The 24,465-nt window shown below is 28.1% G+C and overlaps 3 protein-coding genes across 5 annotated transcripts; 2 read left to right on the forward strand and 1 right to left on the reverse strand.

Annotated features, from left to right (window-relative positions):
* The first annotated feature begins 7,293 nt into the window (after window positions 1–7,293).
* LOC140676192 (glutamyl aminopeptidase-like) lies at window positions 7,294–12,492 on the forward strand. Of its 2 annotated transcripts, none has more exons than XM_072910988.1 (4): window positions 7,294–7,614; window positions 8,276–8,822; window positions 9,512–9,973; window positions 11,213–12,492. In XM_072910988.1, exons 2-4 carry the CDS (start codon window positions 8,332–8,334, stop codon window positions 11,223–11,225), a joined length of 966 nt encoding a protein of 321 aa, XP_072767089.1. In that variant the 5' UTR covers window positions 7,294–7,614; window positions 8,276–8,331; the 3' UTR covers window positions 11,226–12,492. The 2 variants fall into 2 exon arrangements, with proteins under 2 accessions (XP_072767089.1, XP_072767090.1); XM_072910989.1 differs by having other exon boundaries at window positions 8,318–8,822.
* Window positions 12,493–12,607: 115 nt separating this feature from the next.
* LOC140676193 (protein N-terminal glutamine amidohydrolase) lies at window positions 12,608–24,240 on the forward strand. Of its 2 annotated transcripts, XM_072910991.1 has the most exons (6): window positions 12,608–12,741; window positions 13,311–13,467; window positions 13,845–14,006; window positions 20,444–20,597; window positions 20,664–20,934; window positions 21,201–24,240. In XM_072910991.1, exons 1-6 carry the CDS (start codon window positions 12,687–12,689, stop codon window positions 21,353–21,355), a joined length of 954 nt encoding a protein of 317 aa, XP_072767092.1. In that variant the 5' UTR covers window positions 12,608–12,686; the 3' UTR covers window positions 21,356–24,240. The 2 variants fall into 2 exon arrangements, with proteins under 2 accessions (XP_072767092.1, XP_072767091.1); XM_072910990.1 differs by lacking the exons at window positions 12,608–12,741; window positions 13,311–13,467; window positions 13,845–14,006 and adding an exon at window positions 17,855–18,182.
* LOC140676194 (isochorismatase domain-containing protein 2) lies at window positions 14,327–15,967 on the reverse strand. Its single transcript, XM_072910992.1, has 4 exons — window positions 15,687–15,967; window positions 15,267–15,410; window positions 14,989–15,174; window positions 14,327–14,870 (listed from the first exon to the last, which is right to left on the reverse strand). The coding sequence occupies exons 1-4, from the start codon at window positions 15,813–15,815 to the stop codon at window positions 14,718–14,720; spliced, it is 612 nt and encodes a 203-aa protein (XP_072767093.1). The 5' UTR covers window positions 15,816–15,967; the 3' UTR covers window positions 14,327–14,717.
* Window positions 24,241–24,465: the final 225 nt, after the last annotated feature.

Consider the following 24,465-nt stretch of genomic DNA (forward strand, 5'->3'; position numbering starts at 1 on the left):
TAAAATTACAAACTGTACTTATTTTTAAGTTGTTGGAAACGTTTATGTACTTTATTAATAATAAAAAAAATGATAGCTTCATTTTACAAATATTTTATAAAATATAAAATATGATAAAAAATACATAGATAATAAACAGAAACAGTTTCTAACCATTCGTAACTGACATTCGAACGCTAGGCACGTGTGACTTTGTTACGAGAGAGAGAGAGATAATGTTAGTTCCAAATTTATATCTAACTTCCGCCTCAGAGACTCCGAATTTGGATTTCCTAATTAACGAACGAGAGGAGACAAAGCGCGATCATCGCTCTAGCATGAATGCCAGATATAATTAATTATACATATTCCAAATACGCGAATCAACTCACAATCAGTGTAAATGATAAATTGAATAGACATATCCGACAATTTAATTTCTCGCGACTTAATTTCTTCTTTATGCAAAATTAATATCTGATTGCATTTTAGTACAGTCCTTTATACTCAATGTAATCAATGAACAAAACAACATAACAAATCAATGCTTTTTTAAATACTATTAATATACTAATAGAAATGATTAAAGAATCTTAAATGATTTAGCAATGTATACATTGTATGTATGCACCTCTGTGTGTGTGTGTGTGTGTGTGTGTGTAATTAATCTAAAAAATTAGAAACCTATAAATACTTAAAATAGAATTGTATAATATTTTTCAATGTACAAAATAAAATCACGTAAAAGATACAAGCAATAATTAAACTTAAGATTAATTCTAAACAAGATGAATTACTTTTACTCATTTCTTAAATAACAGAAAATGACAGGTGAAATGGACGATATTAAAAGAGTTTCTAAACGTCTAATGGAAAAAGATCGAGTATCCAGATAGTGTAATTTGAATGCGGTTGTTTGAAATAAAAGGTCACGCAAAAGCAGGACAAAAACGGATCTCTGTGTACAGACGACGTATAGCGACTAATGGAAGCCGGAGGAATCACAGGAAAAGGAAGAAGCACAGGGAACGAGGAAATCAAGGGATAGAGGAAGGATGAGATGGCTAGAAGGGAGGGAAGGGGGCGGGGGAGACAAAGGGGCCGAGAGTGGGTGGCGAAGCGACAGAAGAGAAGACTCGATTACACGTCACCAGCAGCCCGGAGCCTATTTGGTCGCAATCGGTTTTTCATTACCAAAAGCCTCACCGGCTTTATACCAAATTGTACATTCGCGGCGACCCTTGTAAAACTCATCGAGATCTCACGGACGCACGGTCATTGGAATTGCGGAATGACGCATAATTGATCACCTCTTAATACATACATAAATTCTCCAGTTATTGCTTATAAATATATATATATATATATGCATTATACATGATATAAAATATTACATATAATTATTTTGTTTGCGTTTTAAACATTTCAAGATTTCTTAAATATAAAATTTGTACGAACATTAAAAATAATTTCAATTCAAAATCATAATTAGCGCAAGCTACTTTAACATGATAAAATAAAAGATACATGAAATTTAAATATCGTTGCAAAAATTTTTTTCTTATAGATTCTTTTTAAGCTGAAAATAGTACATATTATTACAATTTAAACTTTAAACATAAGCTATATATATAGCTAATATTTATATATAAAATGCTGCTTGAGAAATTTATTTCACAGACTATTTTGGATTTAAGTTAAGAATTAATTACATTTATTAATGCACATGTATGTTCAATTGTCAACACTGTTGAAAATCAAATCATTTTAATTATTATATACGTATCTCACATTGACCAATCCGTATTTTTAATGCTCAACTGCATAATACACAACATAGCAAAAAAATTATATAAAACATGTGACAATGATATTGACAGTTATGTTATCATAGAATATCAAATATACGAACAACATTGCAAATTATAATACGCACAAAAATGACAATTTATTTATAATATTTATTGCATACATTAATTTACACTTGCAAGACAATCGTACGACACTTTATTTAGTGCTATCGAAATTTATATTATACACAAAATTAAACGCAAAAACCATGGAAATTATTTGCATGATGACGTGTGCAAAACATGATAAATAGCGGGAATGGACGCGCATGCGACAAACATTGCACATGCGCAATATTTTGTAACACTCCCACCTATGCAATTCGCTAATTGTAAAGAAAAAAGATTTTTTATTATTATAGCGTATCTTTGGAATTGTATTATTCTATTTAATGTTTTATTTGGCATTTATTTAGACAAATACATAATTTAACGAGTAACAAATGTAAAATATGCAAAGCGCATTTATGTCGAGATCTTTTTCAATATAGATTATCTTTTATTTTATAAATAACGATTTTATATATAATGCATTAATAATATTATAATATTACATTAATAATATTAGAAATATGTTTATCAAATTAAACCTGCGATTGGTGTTTTTCGTTAGACGGTTAGCCAAAGCTTCGTTTAGTACAGCTATCTACATCTATTTTAGAACAGAGAATTAAATAGCCACAGCACTATTGGTAAAATCACTGTTTAGTGTATGTTATATCTATAAATTATAGATCAGGAATATTTATTGTACACGAATTGATACGAATTTAATTATATATTAGATGTGTACGTACTTTCTCTTTTTATTTTAGCATATATATTACAGATATCAATATTATTACCAGAGGAAAGGCTGACAGGTTTACACTACCATTTTTCGTAAGACGCTTTTTCTATGTCGAGCATTAGCGTCACCTGAATTCATTTTCGAGCTGACAGAACTATGTAGCCAAGTTCACTTTTTGGTGCCATGGTAAAATGATTGGTTCATGTCCATGCTAGATCCATAACTGCAGATCAAAAGTACGGAAATGTTATGGATTTACTAACATTTATTAACTTCATTATTAGTTTTATTAGCTGCACGTGATCTTTTTCTATTTTAATGCAAATTATGGATAGCAATACACATGTATTATTATTGAAACATTTTTGTTGAAATTATTAAAATTATTTTATTTTGTATGTACGTATTTCAATGAAATTAATCTCATAGTTATTCGGCAAATATTTTTCAAATTCAAGGTACCTAGAAGTATAAAGAAACAATAATAAATTTTTATACCTTGATTCGCATTGTAATCTACGATATTACTGAATTATCTGTCGATTCTATCGAGGGTAAGAGCTGTATTAAAATTATATTGAATTTTTTGAAAGGCCACGTTGCTTTTGAAATTATATGTATACATATATGTATTAATATAGTAAGACCTCAGGACGTTTTTTTCCGATTGGCTAAATTTTGGGTGTGAAGGTAATCAGATTGACGTGGAACATTATATATATATATATATATATATATATATATATATATATATAAAGGAAAAATAACGGATATTGATTATATTATTACGTCTGCGGAGACAAGATTCGATATATATCGAATTGCGCGTGATACAACCGACACTCGCAGGCCGCACGGAATAAAAAGAACACTCTAATTAAAATAACACGAGAACTTTAATGATAAACACAGAACACAAAAATACAATTATTAATAATCAAGACGTGTCCGTTCAGCTTGACAGCTGTCACGAAACTCTTCAAAATGTCCGCCGTTAAATAATTGAAAAAGTCTTTAACGAACTCTTTAAAAAGTAACATCACAATTTAAACTGTCTGTTGAAATTTGTTAACTGTCTGTGAAATTTAAAACTGTCTAAGAAATTGTAAAACATGTATCGAGGACACGCTAAGTCACACCGCCTGGCCTACCAATTAGGGAAGAGAGAGTGTAATACTTTCGATCCTGAGAATTAGTAGCGTTTTCAATTTAGTCAACACATCTACAACATTCCATGAATTGTTTGATTATGTAAAGTAATAATTTATTGTTACTTGTGCTGAAGAGAGCCAAAAAAATTGTCCGAAACGTTCGCGTTTTATTTTTTATACATCAAATGTATTATCACTAACGTATGTAACTCTAAATTCTAACATAATAATTTAAACAATGTATAATTGCGAATTTGCTTAATAATTACAGAGCACCTGTTTGCCCATTATTTCTTAATTTATTATTAACCAGGGACTCGGACCAAAGCTTTTTTCAGTTCGGTTTCGGTTACGGTTTAATAAAACATCGAATAAGTGTTTTAGTTTCAGTTTCGGTTTCTTTACCAGTGAACAAAACCGAAACCGAAAAAATTACGGTTTTTTTAAACTTTGTTTTCGGTTATAGTTACTCGTACGGAAAGAGTTTGAAGTGCAATGATAAATTTTATAAAATGACTTTTCTTATATTTATTTTATTAAATTGTGCATTTGCAGATGACGAGAAATAAAAATAAAAAATTATATTATTTAATACAATGTTTTATTTTATGTATATACATTAAAAAGATAAAAAGATAAACTAAAATATGTGATTAATTTGGTGGATTCAGATAGAAGAATTAAGATATAAGTGACGTAGAGAAAATAATTAACAATAATAATAAAAGATTTAGAACAGTTAAAAAAACAAAAAAAGCATAATGTTATTTTACTCCAAACTAATATTTCTAACAACTTATTATTAAAAAATTAAGCATTTTCAATCGAGCATTAAGTCGTCATATTGATTCAACTATAAAAAACAGATCTATACATATATAGATTAAAAACCGGAAAAAGAACCAAAAAAAATTTAACCGTAAATATTATTGGTTCGGTTATGATTTCGGTGTTATAAATTTTGTAAAATTTGGTTTCGGTATCGGGGGGTTCATCTAAAAAAAGGATTACGGAACGGTTTTCGGTTTCAATTCAACTAAATAATTAAAAAATTAGAAAAAAATACAAAAAAATACTTTCTAAACAATATTCTACAGTAATTTACTATTTCTCAAATAAACATTAAAATTTAATATTTTTTTTTAGAATAATTACTCAATCTTTGAAATATTTTTAGTTTTCCTTAAAAAGTAGTATATAATTTTTACTTTATTAATTTATTATTAATAATCAATCTGTCATTATTAAAATGTCAATTAATTATTATATTGTACATAATATTTATATTATTAGATAAAATACAATCAGATAAAATATAAAATAAAATAAGCAATAGAAATTAATGAAGAACTAAATGCTAAAAGTAAAAAATAATTTGAAATGGGTACGGATGTAAACGAAAATATCGACTCTAATGTGCAAACTCTACGCAATAATATTAATTATTGCGTAATTTTGCCGAATTTGATCACTTATAATTATAAAAATATTGAAATTTTGATATTTTTATAAACATATTCAAATCTAGATAATTTTCCAAATATATCATTAAATATTATTTAGGGATGAGTGCGATATTTAGCACGCATATCTGATATATACAGTACTTCACAATTAGGACGACCTGATATTATACAACCAGCTTATATTAAAAATTATTTGTTTCAATAATTGTAAAAGTTTTTTATGAAATAAAAAAATATACAAATATACATCATAAATTTGGAGAAGTTTTATATTAGATGCAGAAGTTTTATATTAAATTCAAAGTTAGACATACAATTTTTTTATCGAAGTAAAGATTCAGATTGAGATCAAGTGTACATCTCTATCACATACAGAAGTGACTTCTTTATTTAGTTATTTAAGTAGTTATTTAAAAGCAATTAAGTACATATTATGACTCCTGATTATTAACAAGTATATTTTATTGTAAAAAACCAACATATATACTTTGAATGTTTATCCATTTAAGGTGTCTATTTTGATACCGAAATTGAATGACGTCCACGACAAGATTAATAAATACAATGTGAATGACAATAAAAATAAAAGTTTTAATTTTTAATCTCTAAAAAATTAACAATTAAGATTATACTAAAGTTATTGATAACATGATAAGTTAGAGAAACAAACTTTTTTGGAATTTATAATAATGTATAATTTAATATATGTAAAAGCATGTAATATAAAGAAACTTGATAAACTTGAAAATTTATTATTTACGAACATCCTTATTTTCTTTATTATTTTTTACAGGTATAATACTGTAACATTTATGTAACACGGAAATATAGGATTATATAATACATCCTACATATATGACATACACATAAAATACGGCCCATTGTATTTTCTGTGGAGCTTTTTATCGAAACCAATTCTTTACGTGAAAAACAAACATTAATTGTACACATTTAATAATAAAAGTCTACAATCGAAGGTATAGTAAGGTATACAAATGATAACAAATTATTCGCCCATAATAAAAAAAATAAAAGTATAGAGTAATTTTTAATTTCTCATAAATGCTTTCCAGAATTTATTATTTTAAAATTAAATGTATAGTGAAAAAGTTAACTAAACCGTATATTGATTTATTACTATACACGGTTGCGTTTCTTGACCTGACCTCTTTATCATTTTGACGTTAAAAATTGTTTACATATCATATTTATTATGATGTCAAGTGTTGTTAAATCTCTGCAGCTTTGAAGAACAACAAAATCGAACAGATACAGGTATATTCTCGACATTAACAGTTCACAGAAATAAAGACTTATTAATTAAACAGTAAATTGTTATTTAAAAACTGAATTCTCATCAGCAGGCAATTTTAACATACAAGGTTATCACAAAGATAGCATATTTACATACCTCTTTTTGACAATAAATAAAATATCTACAATTTATACGTTGAGAACAATTTGAATAATTTCAAAACAAACTGAAAAGTAAAAATAATGTAATGTTTTTATCCCTAATCGATTTTTTTTTTAATATTAAGATTATTAATTTGCGGCATAGAGTATTTTATAGAAAATATAGAAAATATAGAAAATTACAACTGTGTATTATGTTATCTTTAAAATATAAACTTAATTTAAAGTCAATAAATTAATATTTTAGAAAATTTAATAAACTTGTTATACAATATTTAATTGTTACATTAAATGCATAATAATGTTTTTTGGCATATATATTTTATTTTAAGCATTTGATAATAAATATTTATACACACAACATGTATTTAAATTAATTCTATAATAAAACACACATGAAATTTCACACAAATTTCTGAAAACTGTAATTAAGCAATTTAAAAGCCGAAATCGTATTAGATGTAAAAAAACTACAAAACAATTATGTTCTTTTATATTTATATTCATCTTTTAAAAAACATATTTATGTTCTTTTATATTTAATATTTCGAATGTGTGGCTCTTAATATTTACAAATAAACAACTATCAACTTAGGGGTATGGAATTCTCAAAAATAAGAATTTATTTCTTGGTAAATACACCAAGTAAAATATATGCCTTGTGCACGTTTCATTTTTCGCGGAAAAAATTAATTTTTAAAGACGCATTAACATTTGCGTGGTGTTCTTATTTTGCAGGTTGATAGTTGTTTGTCTTTTGACTTTAAAAATTGTTTACATATCATATTTTTTATGATGTCAAGTGTTGTTAAATCTCTGCAGTTTTGAAGAACAACAAAATCGAACAGATACAGGTATATTCTCGACATTAACAGTTCACAGAAATAAAGACTTAGTAATTAAACAATTAAGTTGTTATTTAAAAACTGAATTCTCGTCAGCAGGCAATTTTAACATACAAGGTGAGTTATCACAAAGATAGCATATTTACATATCTCTTTTTGACAATAAATAAAATATCTACAATATATATACGTTGAGAACAATTTAAATAATTTTAGAATAATCTCCAAAGTATATTTTTCTCAAGATAGACCTTTTTAATGTTATTAAAATTATTAATGTGACATAGAGAATTTTAATATAGAAAATTTCATGTATGTATTATTATGTTGTTTTTAAAATATAAACTCAATTTAAAATAAATAAATAAATTTTTAAAAATATTTAGAATTATTTTAAAATATTTAATTGTTACATTAAATGCTATGGATAAATGTTGTTAGGCGTCTATATTTTATTTTAGATTTGGGATAATAAATGTTAATATATATAATAGTATTTTTCTATTTAAATTTAAATATTTATGTACATATTTAAATTAATTGTATAATAAAACACACATGAAATTTCACACTAGCTTCCGAAAACTGTGACAAAGTAATTTAAAAGCCGAAATCATATTTAATGTAAAACAACTACAAAATATAGTTATGTTTTTTTTATATTTGTCTTTTTTTGTTATAAAGAATTTAATTAGTCAATAATAATAAAAGATTTTTTTCTTTTCATTTGTAACTATTTCCGCTTGTTTTACACATTTTATTCATTTTTAATTTAAAGGATACTTAATATCATATTATTCTTCTATTTGGTTTGTCTAAGAATAAGAAATACTCATGCAGATATTAAAACGAAAAAGTGATATGGCGTTCTTCAAACTGTTATTAAGTGGCAGTCTAATATTCAGCATTGCGATGGCTTATGATACGGAATCTTTATTCGCTATTTCGGACAATATGATAATGCCACGCCATTATAATATTAAATTTATACCATTTATTAAACAAGGTTTCTTTTATGCCGAATGCAATATTACCATCAATATTTTAAATCCAACGATAAACATAAGTTTTTTTGCGGAAAACCTGGGTATAATTGACGTGATGTTAATTAATAATACATACAATTCTAAAGCAAATAAAGAAAAAATTAACAAATATTATCCCACAACATACTTGTATAACACTGAAACGCACATAGCAAGTGCCCATTTCGCACATGAACTATCATCTGGTCATTATATCTTGAATATAAATTTTGTCGGCATTATAGCTAATAACGTAGGAGGATTTAGAGTTTTTCATATAAATGAATCGGATTATTTACAGTAAGTAATTTTTGAAGTGTTATGACTTAGTACACAAAATGCACCATATTCATATTACTGTTCCATACAAACTATTACAAAAAATAATAATTGATAATTAATAAAATTTTATTATTACTTAAACACAAATTTTACTTATTTATGCTAAAGACGGTCCGAATTAAAACCGTAATTTTTGTTTGATTTTATGTGACTTTATCTCTATGAAATACACATACATATTTATACACACATTACATTACATACATTATTTTCATATGAATTAATACAAAATTCGTCAAATTTTTTTTTTATTATAATTATTTGCTGAATTTAAAGTAAATTTTTTAGCGAAATTATCGAGATATTTAACATAATTTTTTAATAAAAATCAATAAAAGAATGGGTTTCTTTAATTAAACATTGGACATTTTAAATAACTAAAATAGTCCTCTTTTGTTAATTTCAAGTAAAATTTAATTTGCAGATTAGTTATAGAAATAAAAAAAGATTTACATAATACAATTGAAACAAAATCGTAATGTTTTTTGATTTTATGTAACTTTATAGTCATTGAAAAACACATACAAACACATACACAACACATACGCACACGCGCACGCAATATTTTTGGTTTTTTAAATATTTGTATATCAGCAATAGTAAAATATTTTTCTTTATTTAATTCTTGTTGTTAAAATGTGATATAGGTCTATGATATACTTGTCGGCAACGAATTTTCAGCCAAATTCAGTTCGAGAATTATTTCCATGTTTTGATGTGTTTGCAATGGTCACCTTTAACATTTCTATAAAACATAGTGGATATTACAGAGCTTTATCAAATATGCCAATAAGGGATGAGATATATGAAATGTATGATATGCAATGGACATATTTCGAAACCACACCAATAATGTCTACTTGTCTCATGACAGTTGTTGTGACTAATTTCCTTGTTGTTCGTGATGAAAAGACGACTGTCCAAATGTGGTGTCGGAGGTCTTTAAAAGCACACGCAAAATTTGCGTTCGATATTATTATTCGTATGATACAGTATTTAAAAAGTGAATGGCAGTATATTGAAAAATTTCCGAAAATAGATTATATTGCAATCCCGATCTCACTTTTGGAAAATATATCTACAGTGAGCGTAGGGCTCGTTGTTTATAGGTAAGAAACACATAATCTTAGAAAAAAAAGTTAATTTAAAAAAATTTATTTTAAAAAACAATATTACTTTCTTGATAATTAAATGTAAAAATTTTAAATAATAAACAAATAAAGAATGGGCCAGAGTTAAGCGAAAATATTTTAAATTTTAGAAATAAACATATTTCTTTCATTTGTGTTCATCTTGTGCTATTAAAAACGCAAGTTATATTATATTTTTTGTTGATATTTGTAGAATACTTGCAGAGAGAAAGTCCCAATTGTTCACAATCCCGATTGCCAATTGTTTCGTTAACACAAATTTTGCCGATAGTATTGATTGTCTACATCTCGATTTCCTAGATGCATTATTGCGCACATAAAAAAATAAAAATACATAAATATCACGATTGCGCACGTGATATTAATGTGCAAATACTGTACACATTATTGCGCAAATTGTACAGATTGAATGATGTCAAAGCTAGCGACAAAATGTTATGCGCAAACGAAGCGGTTGGCAAACAGAACACCGCCAAGATTTATTAATGCTCAGATATAAATATTCTTCTTGTGGAATAATTAGCAAACCAGCAAACAATATTGAAAAATTAGCTAAAATCATTAAAAAAAGCCCAATTTTTACATAACATAATTGAAGCAATATTGTTCTCTTTTATTTATCAAAGTTTATTAATTTTTTTCTTTACACTTATGAAAAATTCCATTTGAATCTTTATTACTATTATCGTTCAAAGTTGATCACATCTCTTTTTTATACTTATGAAAGGATCAATTTCATTCTTTCTTATCAAAGTTTATCAAATCTTTTTTTTATCCTTAAATTAAAGAAGATAATGGTAACAATCAGGACACATAAACTAAGATCTTTTATGCCTCAATGAACCGACCTTTTCAACATATAGATAAAATCAACTGAAGTAAAAGTTTTAAGCCGATATGCATATTTTCTTATCGAACCGCATCATATTGCACTTTATTAAAAACATGTAAGGTTGAGTTCGAGGGTCTCCATCGATCCAACCCGAGACTCTTTTACGATGATTAGTCAGGTGTATGCTTGCGACTTTCGTATGACAAGATAAACGTAGATCTTGTCAACTCTGTCGGAACATATATGACTCCCTTAAAACAGCGGTTATTTTCGGCCTTATTATAGTTTTGCCATTATTGCATTAAAAATGATTCTAATTTTGTGGCATTGTAGACTTGATATCCGTATCAAAATATTCTTTACAGTAAAAAGTTATGAATAATATTGCATATCATAAAGCAAAAGGATTCATACTACTATAGCGAAAATGGGGCACGTACTTACTATCATGCGTAATTAACGCACAACGTAAACGGCTTGATTAACGATGCGAATATAAGAGCAGAATATAATCCATTTACCGATATCGTGAGCCATAACATATCGGCTGTGAATATTTCGATAAAAAGAAGGAAAAGATATAATGAGGAGCACTAAAAATAAAGAGATTCACGAGTAAAAGCGCGAGGACAATGCTTATTTGTTAATATATGTTTAAAAAATTAAAGAAATATGAAAAATGATCCGCATAGAGGTTGATAACGTATACATATATGTACATAAGATAAAGTGACCAGACGTCCCGAATTTTAGCTCTTTGTCTAGCATTAAAAATGTCCCGAAAAAAGAGAAAGAGATTTAACCTTTTCAACTTTGTAACATATTTTTAATTGTATAAAAATATAAGCACATGTGTTATTAAGGTTTTTTTTGCTTGTGTGGACACATCTCTCATCGAGGCACTAAACATCTAGTCTATTATCCCAATGACAAGTTACTGTTTCCTTCAGATGATGCTATTGATATTTCATAGATAACGTTAATTCTCTAGCGTTAGTTGTTATTTCATATACTACGTGATGCTCTTGTCTATAGTTATTACTGGTAATTAACAACAAAGCTATTTATTTTGTTTCTTGTTATGAGTTTGGAAAGTAAACCTTTTTTTTTTTTTTGCTTTCTTGGACACGTCCCGCATCGAAGTACTAAATATCTGGTCACTTTAATATAAGACATTAATAATATAACTTTTAGAATCCTCAATTTTTTAAAATTTATTATAGATTTAATAATATACGTATAAGATTATAAAAAAACAAATTTTATTTTTTTTAATTAATTACATAACTTTTATGAACGTTATTAATTTCTGGTTTCTAATAATTAGAAATATTCATACAGATCCTGTCCTGTTGACAAGTTTTTATTTATCGATTACATAGAGATGTAAGAATAAAATACGCGAGTTCTATACGCTAGCTCCATAAGTGGATACGATAAAGAAATAGAAAGAGAACGCTACATATAGGCCCCTTGTGTCTTTGTCTAAACGTGCGTTTATGCGAGGAAGGGAGATGCTTACGTTGTGCGTTATTAGAAAAAGACATAAGGAGAGGACATATAGCAACGTTTTCCTTCTATTCCTGCATCGCATTTTCGGTTCTCTCGCACACTCTATTCTTATATTTCTATGGTCGATTATCAACTGAAGCTAAACAGCAATCAGCTGATCGTAATAGACATGAGCGTGTAGTGTGCGCGGCTATCGATCTCGTGTTCGTAAACCGCGCATGTGCATTGCACAGTCGATCAAGCACATGTGCATGTGCGTGCACACTTGCGTGAGAAAAGACAGTTTTTCTCCGAATATCAGATGCTGAAACTTTTCATTTTTATATTATGTTAAATACGAACAACGATGAACTATATACGGCGTGTTTTATGCAATTGAAAGGTCGGTATACATGTTTATTGATATCAACAATGCTAATAATGTGCAGTTTCAAAGTTGTTATATGTGTTTATATGTATATATTACTATTCTAGTGAAGTACCTTATGTAGATTTATAGAGACGTATAAATATTATTATTCTAAAAATACATTATAGATCACATTATTAATTAATCATAAAATGTTTTGCTAAAAACAATGGCAATATAAAATAGTGACACAAGCTACACTATCTAGAATTTTTATTAATAATTTTCTTCTATAGATTATGTCTTGCAACTTTTTTACAGTAAAACAAAATGAGTACATTTAAATTTCGCGGTTAATCAAATACAATATTGATTTTATTATGTATTAGTTTCCAACGATTGCAATTACCGAAATATGTCACGTTCCTTTTTTTGATTTTGTAAGTTACATCCATTGTTATAAATTAAGTAAGTTTATAAAAATTATAGTAATTATATTGTACATATATATACATATCAATATGGCTGTAACTATTTGCCGCCAAAAAATTGGCGGTAAACCGACAGATAAGTGTAGTAAAACGTGGCGTTACTGGCGTTAGGATATTTGTTACGTGTTCGCAGTGAAGCCGGTTCACAGATAATAATTATGTCAGAAAAAGAGTCAGAATTAATTTCGCTGAAATTTGCGAAATTGTCGAATAAAGCATTTGCACCAACAAAAGGTTCGGATTATGCGGCAGGATACGATTTAAGAAGGTATTATTACTCCTAAAAGGAATATACTAATTTTTACTACTCATTGCCATTATTAAGCCCTATGTAGATCACATGGGAGAAACAATTTAATTAGACAGTGATATTAGTTTGTTATTATTGAATTATATAGATATATTAGGGATACTCTTAGAATATTAAAAATTTAAATCTTCAATATCTAGTAATCTAATAATTCTATTCAAAACAAATATGTATTATAAAGTAGATTTAACTGTTATTTATTATTAATTTAATGTCTTGTGATAATACTGATAATTACTACAAAACTTCTTTCTCTTCTCTAATTTAACAGATTAAAATAGTTATTTACAATAAGTAAATGATCTTTAACATATTTTGTTTTTTGTATAATAAAGTGCATACTGGTATATGATACCAGCCCGTGGCAAGGAATTAGTTAAAACTGATTTACAAGTACAAGTTCCTCTGGGTACATATGGCAGAGTTGCACCACGATCTGGGTTAGCATGGAAAAATCACATAGATGTAGGTGCAGGTGTTATAGATGCAGATTATCGGTATGTATATACACATATATATACATATATATATATATATATATATATATATATATATATATATATATATATATACAGTTTTTATATATACACTAAAAATATTAAAATCCAAATGTTATTTTTTTCTATTTACAGTGGTAATCTTGGTGTAGTACTGTTCAATCATAGCAATGAGGATTTTGAAATTGCACCTGGTGATCGTATTGCTCAATTGATATGTGAAAAGATTGCATATCCCAGATTAGAAGAAGTAGATTCTCTAAATGATACAAATAGAGGTGCAGGAGGATTTGGTTCAACAGGCATGAAATAAACTTAGCTTATTATCTGTTTGATTTACAGTGTACTATTTATACTCATTACACATTACGTACGTTATATACTTTCATTATAAAGTGTTACATCATATTTCCTATATTCTGTACAAATAAAATATTAATATTTTGATAAAAGTAATTTGTTATTTTATAATTGCTTATAGTTTTGCTTAATGACTATATTTTAAACAAAAAGTATTACAAATTGTAAAAAAAAAATTTCACTAAACATTATTCGTGTAAAATTGATTGATATAATTATTACATATAACTTTTTAAGAATATTTATATCTTTGAAACAAAAACTAAGTCTGTGTACAGAGTTAGTGTTTTGATGATGGTGTAAAACTTATTATTGATAACATAATTGTTACATATAACTTTTTAGGAATATTCATATCTTTGAAACAGAAACTAAGCCTGTGTATAAAGTTGGTGTTTTGATGATAGCCAATACATCTTTAAATTGTTCATGATTTGCATCCCGTAAAACTTTGAATATAACGTTCTCAGAAGTAGTTATGTGACATCCTATATCTCGCATTCTCTATAAAAAAATTAAAAATACTTCTCAATTATATACATATATATATATGTGTGTGTGTATATTATTATACACACACATATACACATCAGTATTAAATTAAGAAGGAATAATATATTACCTCCAAAGCTAATAATCTATCTTCCTGAGTACGTGAGGAACAACAATCTGCGACAGTATGTACCTCGTAACCATTTTGTCTCAAGTCAATAGCTGTATTTTCTACACAGACATGTGTTTCAATACCTATGAGTATAATAGATTCTGGTTTTCTTCCAAAACAAAGTGTTTCAAGCTCCTTACAAATCTAAAAAAAAGTAAAATAAATATATGTTTATACTTAATATCATATATTATAGTGTTTAATATTTTATTGAATGCAAGAAGATATATACTTACTTCAGGAGTTAACATACTAAATTGAGTCTTTGCAAAAGGCCCTTTTGCTCCAGAGATATCAAATTCAGGTATGGTTTTTCCTAAAGACTTTGGATTTTGTTCCGAAACTAACATAGGCACATTCAAAAGCTTCAAAGCATTGATCTGTGAAATTAAATTACAATTATATTTTGCATCGTCATAGTAATATATTACAATATATTTTATGATATCAATCACAATATCTAATTATGAAAATAACATAACCTCCTGACATACATCATTTCAGTCAAATCCAATTATTTCCAATATATATAAAAATTATTAATTATGTATTTACATATCTATTTATATGCAATATGATGTATACATAAATTGTATATACATCATATATACACATATTATAAGCATTTAATATCCTATCTAATTTGATAGATTTACCAATTTTGTTGAATTTTGAACAATCTTGTCGAATTCATGTATAGCCTTAACGAATTTTTCCTGAACGTCGCAAATAAATAGTGCAGTTTTTCCATGTTTGAGTACAGCTTTCGCAGCATTTATAGCCATTGTTACAGTTGTTATTATCTCGTGTTGTTGCACAATTTATAAGGTGAATTTAATGAATATAAAAAAAATGTATAAACACAACAATACGCATCCCACACGAAATCGGCGATAACTGAAAAATAGGACGAATGGGACAAGCTTTATAAGCATGACAAGCGCAATATATGCAAGTAAGTCATGTGATATCCGGAGAGTACAAGGTCTTCTTTATCATTATCAACATTAGTTGCGAATCAACAATTTCAAACTCTTTGCGTTTTCTTTGTTCTAATTATATATAAAGATATTAAATACGAAATATCATATATATAATGTATATAATATAATCATGCATATGACGTTTGTCGACAAGTGTGAAAGCAAAATTCGATTATAATTATAATTTTATTATAATTTTTTTACAATTGATAAAAAGCTATTTTTACTTGTCTTTCGAATGCTCATTTTATTCATTAAGTTAGATAACATCGATATAAAAAAATTATATCATTTAAAAAATTAATTTTTCCACGTTACATATATAAATGAAAAAGTTCGCAAAATAAAGTTTATGTTTATCAAATTAATTAATGAGAAATCGTAGTCAAATGAAATCTAATAATATTTCCCAGTAATAATAATTTGACACACAATAATTGTGAAAAATGCATTCATATATTTATTTTGCATTGCATAGACGCATATATATTATGTATGCAATATGTTTACGCAAAATGTTATTATCAAATCGAGTAAAAATCTATAAAAGCGTAGAAACCAAGTATTAATCACTTAGTTTTTAGTTATGTATATATTTTATTGCACAAGTATAGTATCGCTAGACTCGTTAAAAAAAAACAATTTTTTTTAATTAAAAAAGATATGACAGAGTCTCTTTATCAGCTAAGTATAGTTAATAATAGTAATAGAATAGATGAGATAATAAAATTACTCGCGACTTTACTAAAAGAGTACAAATATTGAAAATATATTCGATATTCGCTTGGTTTGAATAATAATTGAGTTAGATTTTAATTATAATAATATTTATTGTGTAATTTGCTATTGCACTGTGAGAAAAAGAAATGGAATATAGAGAATATACAGATTGCAACAAAAGATGAAGCGACAGCTGTCAAAAGTGATATAATACATAACAGGCCCGATCCGTACATGTGTAAATAGTGTACAGTAAATAATATATAAATAAACAAATAGAAACGTTAGCTGAGTAAAATTACATAGAGTTACATATAAAATTAATGTTACATATCAATAATGAAAACATAATGAGTTTTGCATAATGAGAAAACATTACAAAAAGATATTTAGAGAGAAAAATCAATAAAAAGAAAGATTTAGATGAAGATTGAGGTGAAGACCATTTAAAACAGATCAGTTTGTAATTTATTAAATTTATAAACAATAAGGACCTGCTGGAAATGAATAGATAGAAATGAATGGAATTACTACACACATACACACATAAAATACACACATTCCATAAATCCTCTATATATCTTATTTATAATATGTATATTATCTTATATTTTATATTTATATATTATCTTATTTTTAAAAATTTCTTTTTATTAAAAGATATATAATTAATATATATTTATTTTGATTGAAGGAAAACGAAAGAATCGTTTTTATTAAACATATTTTATTATTAATAAAATATATTATTAAATTATATATTCATTATATATTAATTAAATTTATTAAATTAATATGCATTTTTTCTATATTTATTACATGACATTATGTATTTTAGGGTAGGGAGAGGGAAAGGATATTGAAGCATAAAGCTAATGAAATATTGGCATTTTCTTAATAATTGACATTTCACAAGGCTCGAATAGACCCAATGTTCATCAGGTAATAATAATTGATTCAGTATTTTTAATATCCTTCATTAAAAGAGTAATGTAACAAAAATAAAAAATGTATTCTCATAGAAACACCTTGTGTGTTCCATCTCTCTCAAAACCAATGGCCAATTGCGCAGGTTCCTAGATGTATCGCGAAGTGGTGGGATTTTCTCACTCGGGATCTGGGGACACTGGCTCGGTCGCGAGCCGCACTGATGGTGCAGTAATCAAACAATGCTCCGGCCAGTCGGATGCGCGGATCGCGGCTGAGAGAAAAACGCAGTCGTTTTGAACATTTCGTTATGAAGCTCGCGGAGTGCGTGTGGTTCGCTTAACGTGTGTATATGTGTGTGTGTGGTCGCGTGTCGCATCTCGCGTAGTGTCCCACGTCCGGTAGACAAGCGTTCGCGAAACGTCAAAATATGGCCGTGGAACCTCGCGTGACCGGGAACGCTAAGCCCCTGGTGCCGTTGTTCACTAAGGCGTCCGATTGCGTGAATACGAGCTGCTACTGGTGAGTACCCTGGTCGGCATGGCCGACGTAGCCGCGGCTTGCGGTCGACATGGCGTATAACGTATCTCCCCCCCCGAGCCCCCGGGATGGCGATCGATCTTCGGACAAATAAACGCGTCGTATTGCGGCATGCACCATGCCTCCGATCGATACGTTGCGACGGTGCAGACAGCCCGCGAGCGAGTTGCGGCCATCTTTGCAGTATGCGCGGCATGCGATTCGAAACACGATAAATATACACAAATAAATTAGATGTCTTTCTCTTTCAGAAATGGGCATTTTTCGATCACATATCCATAAATGTAAATTAACAAAAAATAAACGACGCTGAACACTAGCTCTGACACAGCGTATGTACGTGTATACTGATTGTCAAATGTAATGATAAAGAAACACAATTTTGCGTTATAAATTAATGACAATTTTGTCGGATCTCTGTCTCATTAATTAGATAATTTACAACAAATCTTGATTTATAATACATGGAAATTATATTTTTTCGAGAAACATCAATTTTAATAACAGCTGTAGTATATCATATTATGATGTAATAATGTAAATTAAACATTCCTGCATTTCACAGACGAAGAAAAGGAAGAAGATATGCATTTCACAGAAACATACATATAAAAATATATTTATTAAAAATTCTATTTAAAAATTGATGTATAAGTATATTAATTTTAAAATTTTATTCACATTTACATAATATAGTAATATAATTCTATCATTTTAATAGGTGGATACTACCTATAAATAAATATATTTTTTGTTGCAAAAAAGAATTTGTTTCAAAGATAAATACACATAAATAAAGTAATTGTATATATCAACAAATATAAGGAAAATTGTATGCAGTTGCTATTCGTATTTTATGTTGCTCTAACTACTTTCCTTGAAATGAGTTTCGTAATAAGTCGTTGAATTCAAGGCATGTGTCGAGAGACCAGATCGTTTTTTTTTTTTTTTTTACGTGCCACTTAAGCTGTGTGAATATATAAGGAGCCCGCTTTTGTTGCAATTAATAATGTATTCGGTAGATAATGCGCACAACGCGGCACGCGAGGCCGTGTTGTGTTCAACCGCTTGCACGAACACGTTTATGTTGCTTTCCTTTTCTTACAATTGCAAGAGGCACGTTTACTTGATCGGAAAACTGGACTAATCTTTTTATTCAGCTAAAATCATGATTATATTTGAACTTAAAATTTTTTTATATACTATGTTCGTTAATTTTAGCTATTTTTAAACTAATTCTCGAATCAACAGATTGAATTTTACTGTGTGTTACAATCAGAATTCGATTGTATCATATTTTTATCATACACTACTGGATATAATATTTCGGAGTAGTAATGGTGTTTATAAATGTATCTTTTTATTTTAATTTTTAATCTGACATTGTTTTCTGTAAAACACATATACGATTTATATATATTTTATTTTTCATTTTATTAAGCCAAGCTTTGTATAAGACATTATATAAAAAATAATAAATTGTTCAATATAAAAATCTTTTCGTAATTTTTCTTGAAAAGATAAATACTCAATATCAAATGGAAGATTTATATTATATTTCTGTTAAGCATATATTTTCTTATCTATTAATACATAATATAAATAATGAATTGTGTTTTATTTTATAATAGATAACTAATTTTTAATTAATATTTACTATATTCTTAAAAATCAAACGTTCTAATAACTAATAATATATATTACATTACTTTTTTGTTCGAGCATTCTTTTCCTTGAACATTTATTATATTGATGTAACGTGAAATTTGATATCTTATGAGACTTTTTAAACATATTATTTGTACATTTTATTGTACACATTTCTTTTTTTTACAATACTGACTCAGTTTGTGCTATTACATATTTTATTAATTATACATGCATATTAACCCTTATTCCGTACTGGTAGGTCATTTTTATCTGTGATTTTTCTAACAGTGCCAAATGAAAACGAATAGTTGTAAAATATATTTAATTATGTACAATATATTTACTTATGTTTCAAATTTATTCATATTCTAGCTTTTATTTAGAAGGTATATAAAATTTTTCCAATTTTTCAAAATGCTTTTACATGGTATTAATAAACGTGTCCAAAATACGTTGACCATCTATGCGGTGCCAAAAATAACAGTACGGAGTAAGAGTTATATTATTATGGTGCGTTTTGCGCAAAAAGTGACTCAGAATATTAGCCATACGTTATTGATCGAAGATGAAGGGAAATATGTACTCAATTTCAGCGAAGAAAACGTATGGAAGCTTTGCCAAGATGTAGCAACTAGGCATCCTTCTGAATTGCAACATTGCCATGTTGTTTTCGTAAGCAATTCACGACGAAGCGTTCCCCTTTGGCGTCAACGGGCAGGAAAGGACGAGGACAAATTAGTTGTGTGGGTTAGTATCACACAAAGATGATAATAAAGAAACACTTTTTTGTAATATGCTTTGTCCTGTATGTAGGATTATCATGCTATTCTCATCTATGCGCCCGACGAAAGGGCAGTGGTATACGATTTAGAGAGTTCTCTGCCGTTCCCTACACATTTCTGGAAATATGCCACTGAAACCTTCAGATCTGATGAAGCATTGCGGCCTGAATATCACAGAAGATTCCGTCTGGTACCTGCCAGCGTATATTTGCAACAGTTCGCATCAACTCGGCATCATATGAAGCGTAAGGATGGTACATGGATCAAGACTCCGCCAGATTATCCTCCGATTTCGACACCAAGTATGTAGAGAACAAAATTCTGAAATGTTCAAAAAATTTCCTACATATATAACTCTTTAAAATTTATGAAAGTTGCATCTCTTGCGCAAACGTAATCTCATAATTAATATGTCCGTTCTACAGCATTTTATATCTAATATTTATTATTTATTTATTTGTTCTAATTAATCTGATTTTTATTATATCACAATTTTTCAAATATTATGTATATGTGATCATCTATTTGTGACATTTTTTATTTATTCATTGCATCTCAAACGTTTCAGCGTGCAAGGATAATCTCGACTCATTCATCAATATGGAAACAGGAACCGGATTAGGCGTTGTAATGAGTTTGAAACAATTAGTCAACCGATTTTATAGGCCAAATGTCAACACACAGGCGCCGACGCCGCCTCAGCCGCAAGCCACAGCCACTTAAATTGTGAGCTACAGTGTGTTGTTTGCGTATGCTTTAATTAACGATATTGGAAGTAAATTGTATGGCCTAAGGGAATTGGTTTTGGTGCATGCACCTTTGTGGGCTAAAATATTTGATCGAAATTTGATAATAATGTTAGTTAATTGCTGCTAATTCTGGCAGAATTTCAAATATAAAATCGTTGCAATTGTATCTTTATTAGAGCGAAATTCGCTCAAAGAAATGGAACCGAGAGATCTTTAGCGAAATTAAATTTATTGTCATGTTGTAATACTTTTGTTAAAATTTTGTCACATTGTATACAGATTTTAGAGTTTAGAGATTTATCGATTTTTATTAATTATTTTCTTCTTGCTATTCTGGCACAAACATTGCGCATAAACTTCTGAATAGCATGAGGCCAGTATAAGTATATAAAAATATCAATGCAATTCTTATTTACTTATCATCGAAATCCCGGTTCCAGACAAGTAGATTTAAAAAATTTCATGTTTTACTCATAATCAAAACCTATGTATATCGATAACAGAAACACACTTTTTCCAACATAATACGGGATTGACGTCTTATTCTCCAATCGAGTGATTTGGCTTATCACGCGTAAAAAGCAATTCTGCTGAACTACTTTCTTGATAAGTGCTTGTACCGTATTAATGGACTTCATTAAAAAAAATCTATTTTCTCTCTTCTATTAAAGTATCTTTCATAGAATTTACCGAAGGAATATCCTCCTCCGGCAATACAGCACGTTATATTCGACCACGTTTTAAATACAAGTCGTGTTTTATGTAAGTACTTTTGTCTTCATGCCATAAATGATCTTTCTCACGGCTTTATTCTGTCAGTGGTGTTATTATAATTATTGTGTCAAAGACTGATGTATTTACAAAGAATTATCCGACTTGATAGAGATCCCTTTGTCTATCGGCGCGTGTTCGAAGCGCGGGATGCGATTAAAGCGCTTATAATTACTGTGCGATCGATGTAATAAGGTCAAGAACTTAATCTTTGCGACGTAATATAATTATTACGATTATTGTAATTCTTGTGATACTTTACACTTTCTACTTTGAATACCTACGCTATACTTATCTACTGTTTGTACTAAAAGCTGATTCTTAAGAGATACATATTCGCTTGTTGAGCGGCTTCCCTACATTGGCGTATTGACTTAAATGAGACGCGATATCGTCACGCGACCAATTATTAACATCGAAGAACCTGTTGATTCAACGAACGTATGTTGCTTTAGTGTCGATAGAAACAAATTTTACAACGAAAACATTTTAAATTCTTCGTCTGTATCGTAAAGTAAAATTCGTAAAATGTTTCCTATTAATTAAAACGTAATAATATTTATCTCTATTAAGTTATTATCTTCGATTTTATATATTAAGACATAAAAATATTTTTATTGCGTATATTTATGCGTTATTTAATATATTGTATTTATATATTGGATTATTATAAATATCTATTCTTGTGGATCAATGGTTAACTCTCATGATTTGAGGATAATGAATAGAATTCATCCTATGAATTCAAAGATAGTATAAATAAATCATACACGTTGAAATGTTCGCAATTATGGAGTGACCTTCATATACCAGAATAGCCAAACGACTTAGATATGAGTGCAAAATAAATGCTCGTTATCTATGGTCAGCATGATGGTAACCTTGGAACGCAAAAGGTTAAATCGCGTGTTATGCACATTTTATCAGATGCGGCAGCCTTGAAAGTTCAACCTTTATGCGTCGTAAACTTATTTTAACTCTCATGTTTATATTATTTAACAATGGTGACAATATGTGTGTGGTACGCAACCCATTTTTTACGCCATATCGCTTTCTATTTCAACTTTCTTAGCTTTAGTCACTTTATTCAAACGTGTATAATGGGGAAGTTTATCAACAAGCAATTATTATCAAACTATCGATTCGTCGAGTTGATGCCATAATTGTTTTCACGAATAAATATGCCAATTATTCGTGAAACAATTCACCGAGCGAGCCGATAGTTTTAAGAATTCGCTCACTTTTTGCCTTCCAAAATCTCTCACTAGTTCACTCTATCTTTCTCATCGACACATGTTACCTCTAGTTTGCATGTATCATGTTACTACCAACGTAAGTATTTATAAGCGGAGGAATCTACGGTTTCGAAATATCTAGTCACCGAAAATCGCTTTAGCATAATTTATATGCGACTGCGACAACGCAGTCTTCATAATGGAAACCAGGTTTCTTTTAATGGACGCGCAACGCGTGGGAAATTTGGGACCGATCTTCTTAGCAAGTAATCTCGCGAAACTTTATCAAAAAATAAAACTATTAAAAAAAAAGATTCTTTTTATCGTTCAAAATATTGCTAAATATATATCGGAGCAGAAATATTACGATTATAATATATACATATAGCATGTATATATATATATATATATATATATATATATATGTATGTACATATATATGCATATATATCTATATATGTATGTATGTATATATATATATATATATATATATATATATAGAATAAACATATACATATATCAATATTTCATATTTATTATACAGATATATTGTAATTATATTGTATCGATTTCGATACACTGATAAGAGTTTAGTCAGAAATGTTAACTTATACAATGTTTTATATATATACATATATATATATATAAAATATATATATTTGTTCGGCGTTCGGTGACAGTCTCTTACCATTGTCATTTATGAGCTGTATACACCCAGACTTAAAGATCCACAAGTCTATTGCCACGTTTTCGCATATTTGCAAAAAGTCATGAAGACTTCTTCTCCTTTCGAGTATATAATGAGTTATTATTACAATAAATAGATGCACTAAGCTTCAAATTTTACAGAATATTTAAAGCTTTCTGTTTGTGTCCTAAAATCCTGTCCTTTTACTTCTTCCTTAGTGATTAGTAATATTAATTTTATTTTATTAAAAAATCTATTTTTTAGACAAAGTGTTTACCAGATAAGTATTAAAAATATGTATTTACTATTAATAAAGTGTTAAATCGACAATTAAATGTGTATAATAATATATATATATATATATATATATATATATATACATATACATAT

This window comes from Anoplolepis gracilipes, chromosome 2 (genome assembly GCF_047496725.1).
Source record: "Anoplolepis gracilipes chromosome 2, ASM4749672v1, whole genome shotgun sequence".
In the NCBI taxonomy this organism is placed as follows: Eukaryota; Metazoa; Arthropoda; class Insecta; order Hymenoptera; family Formicidae; genus Anoplolepis; species Anoplolepis gracilipes.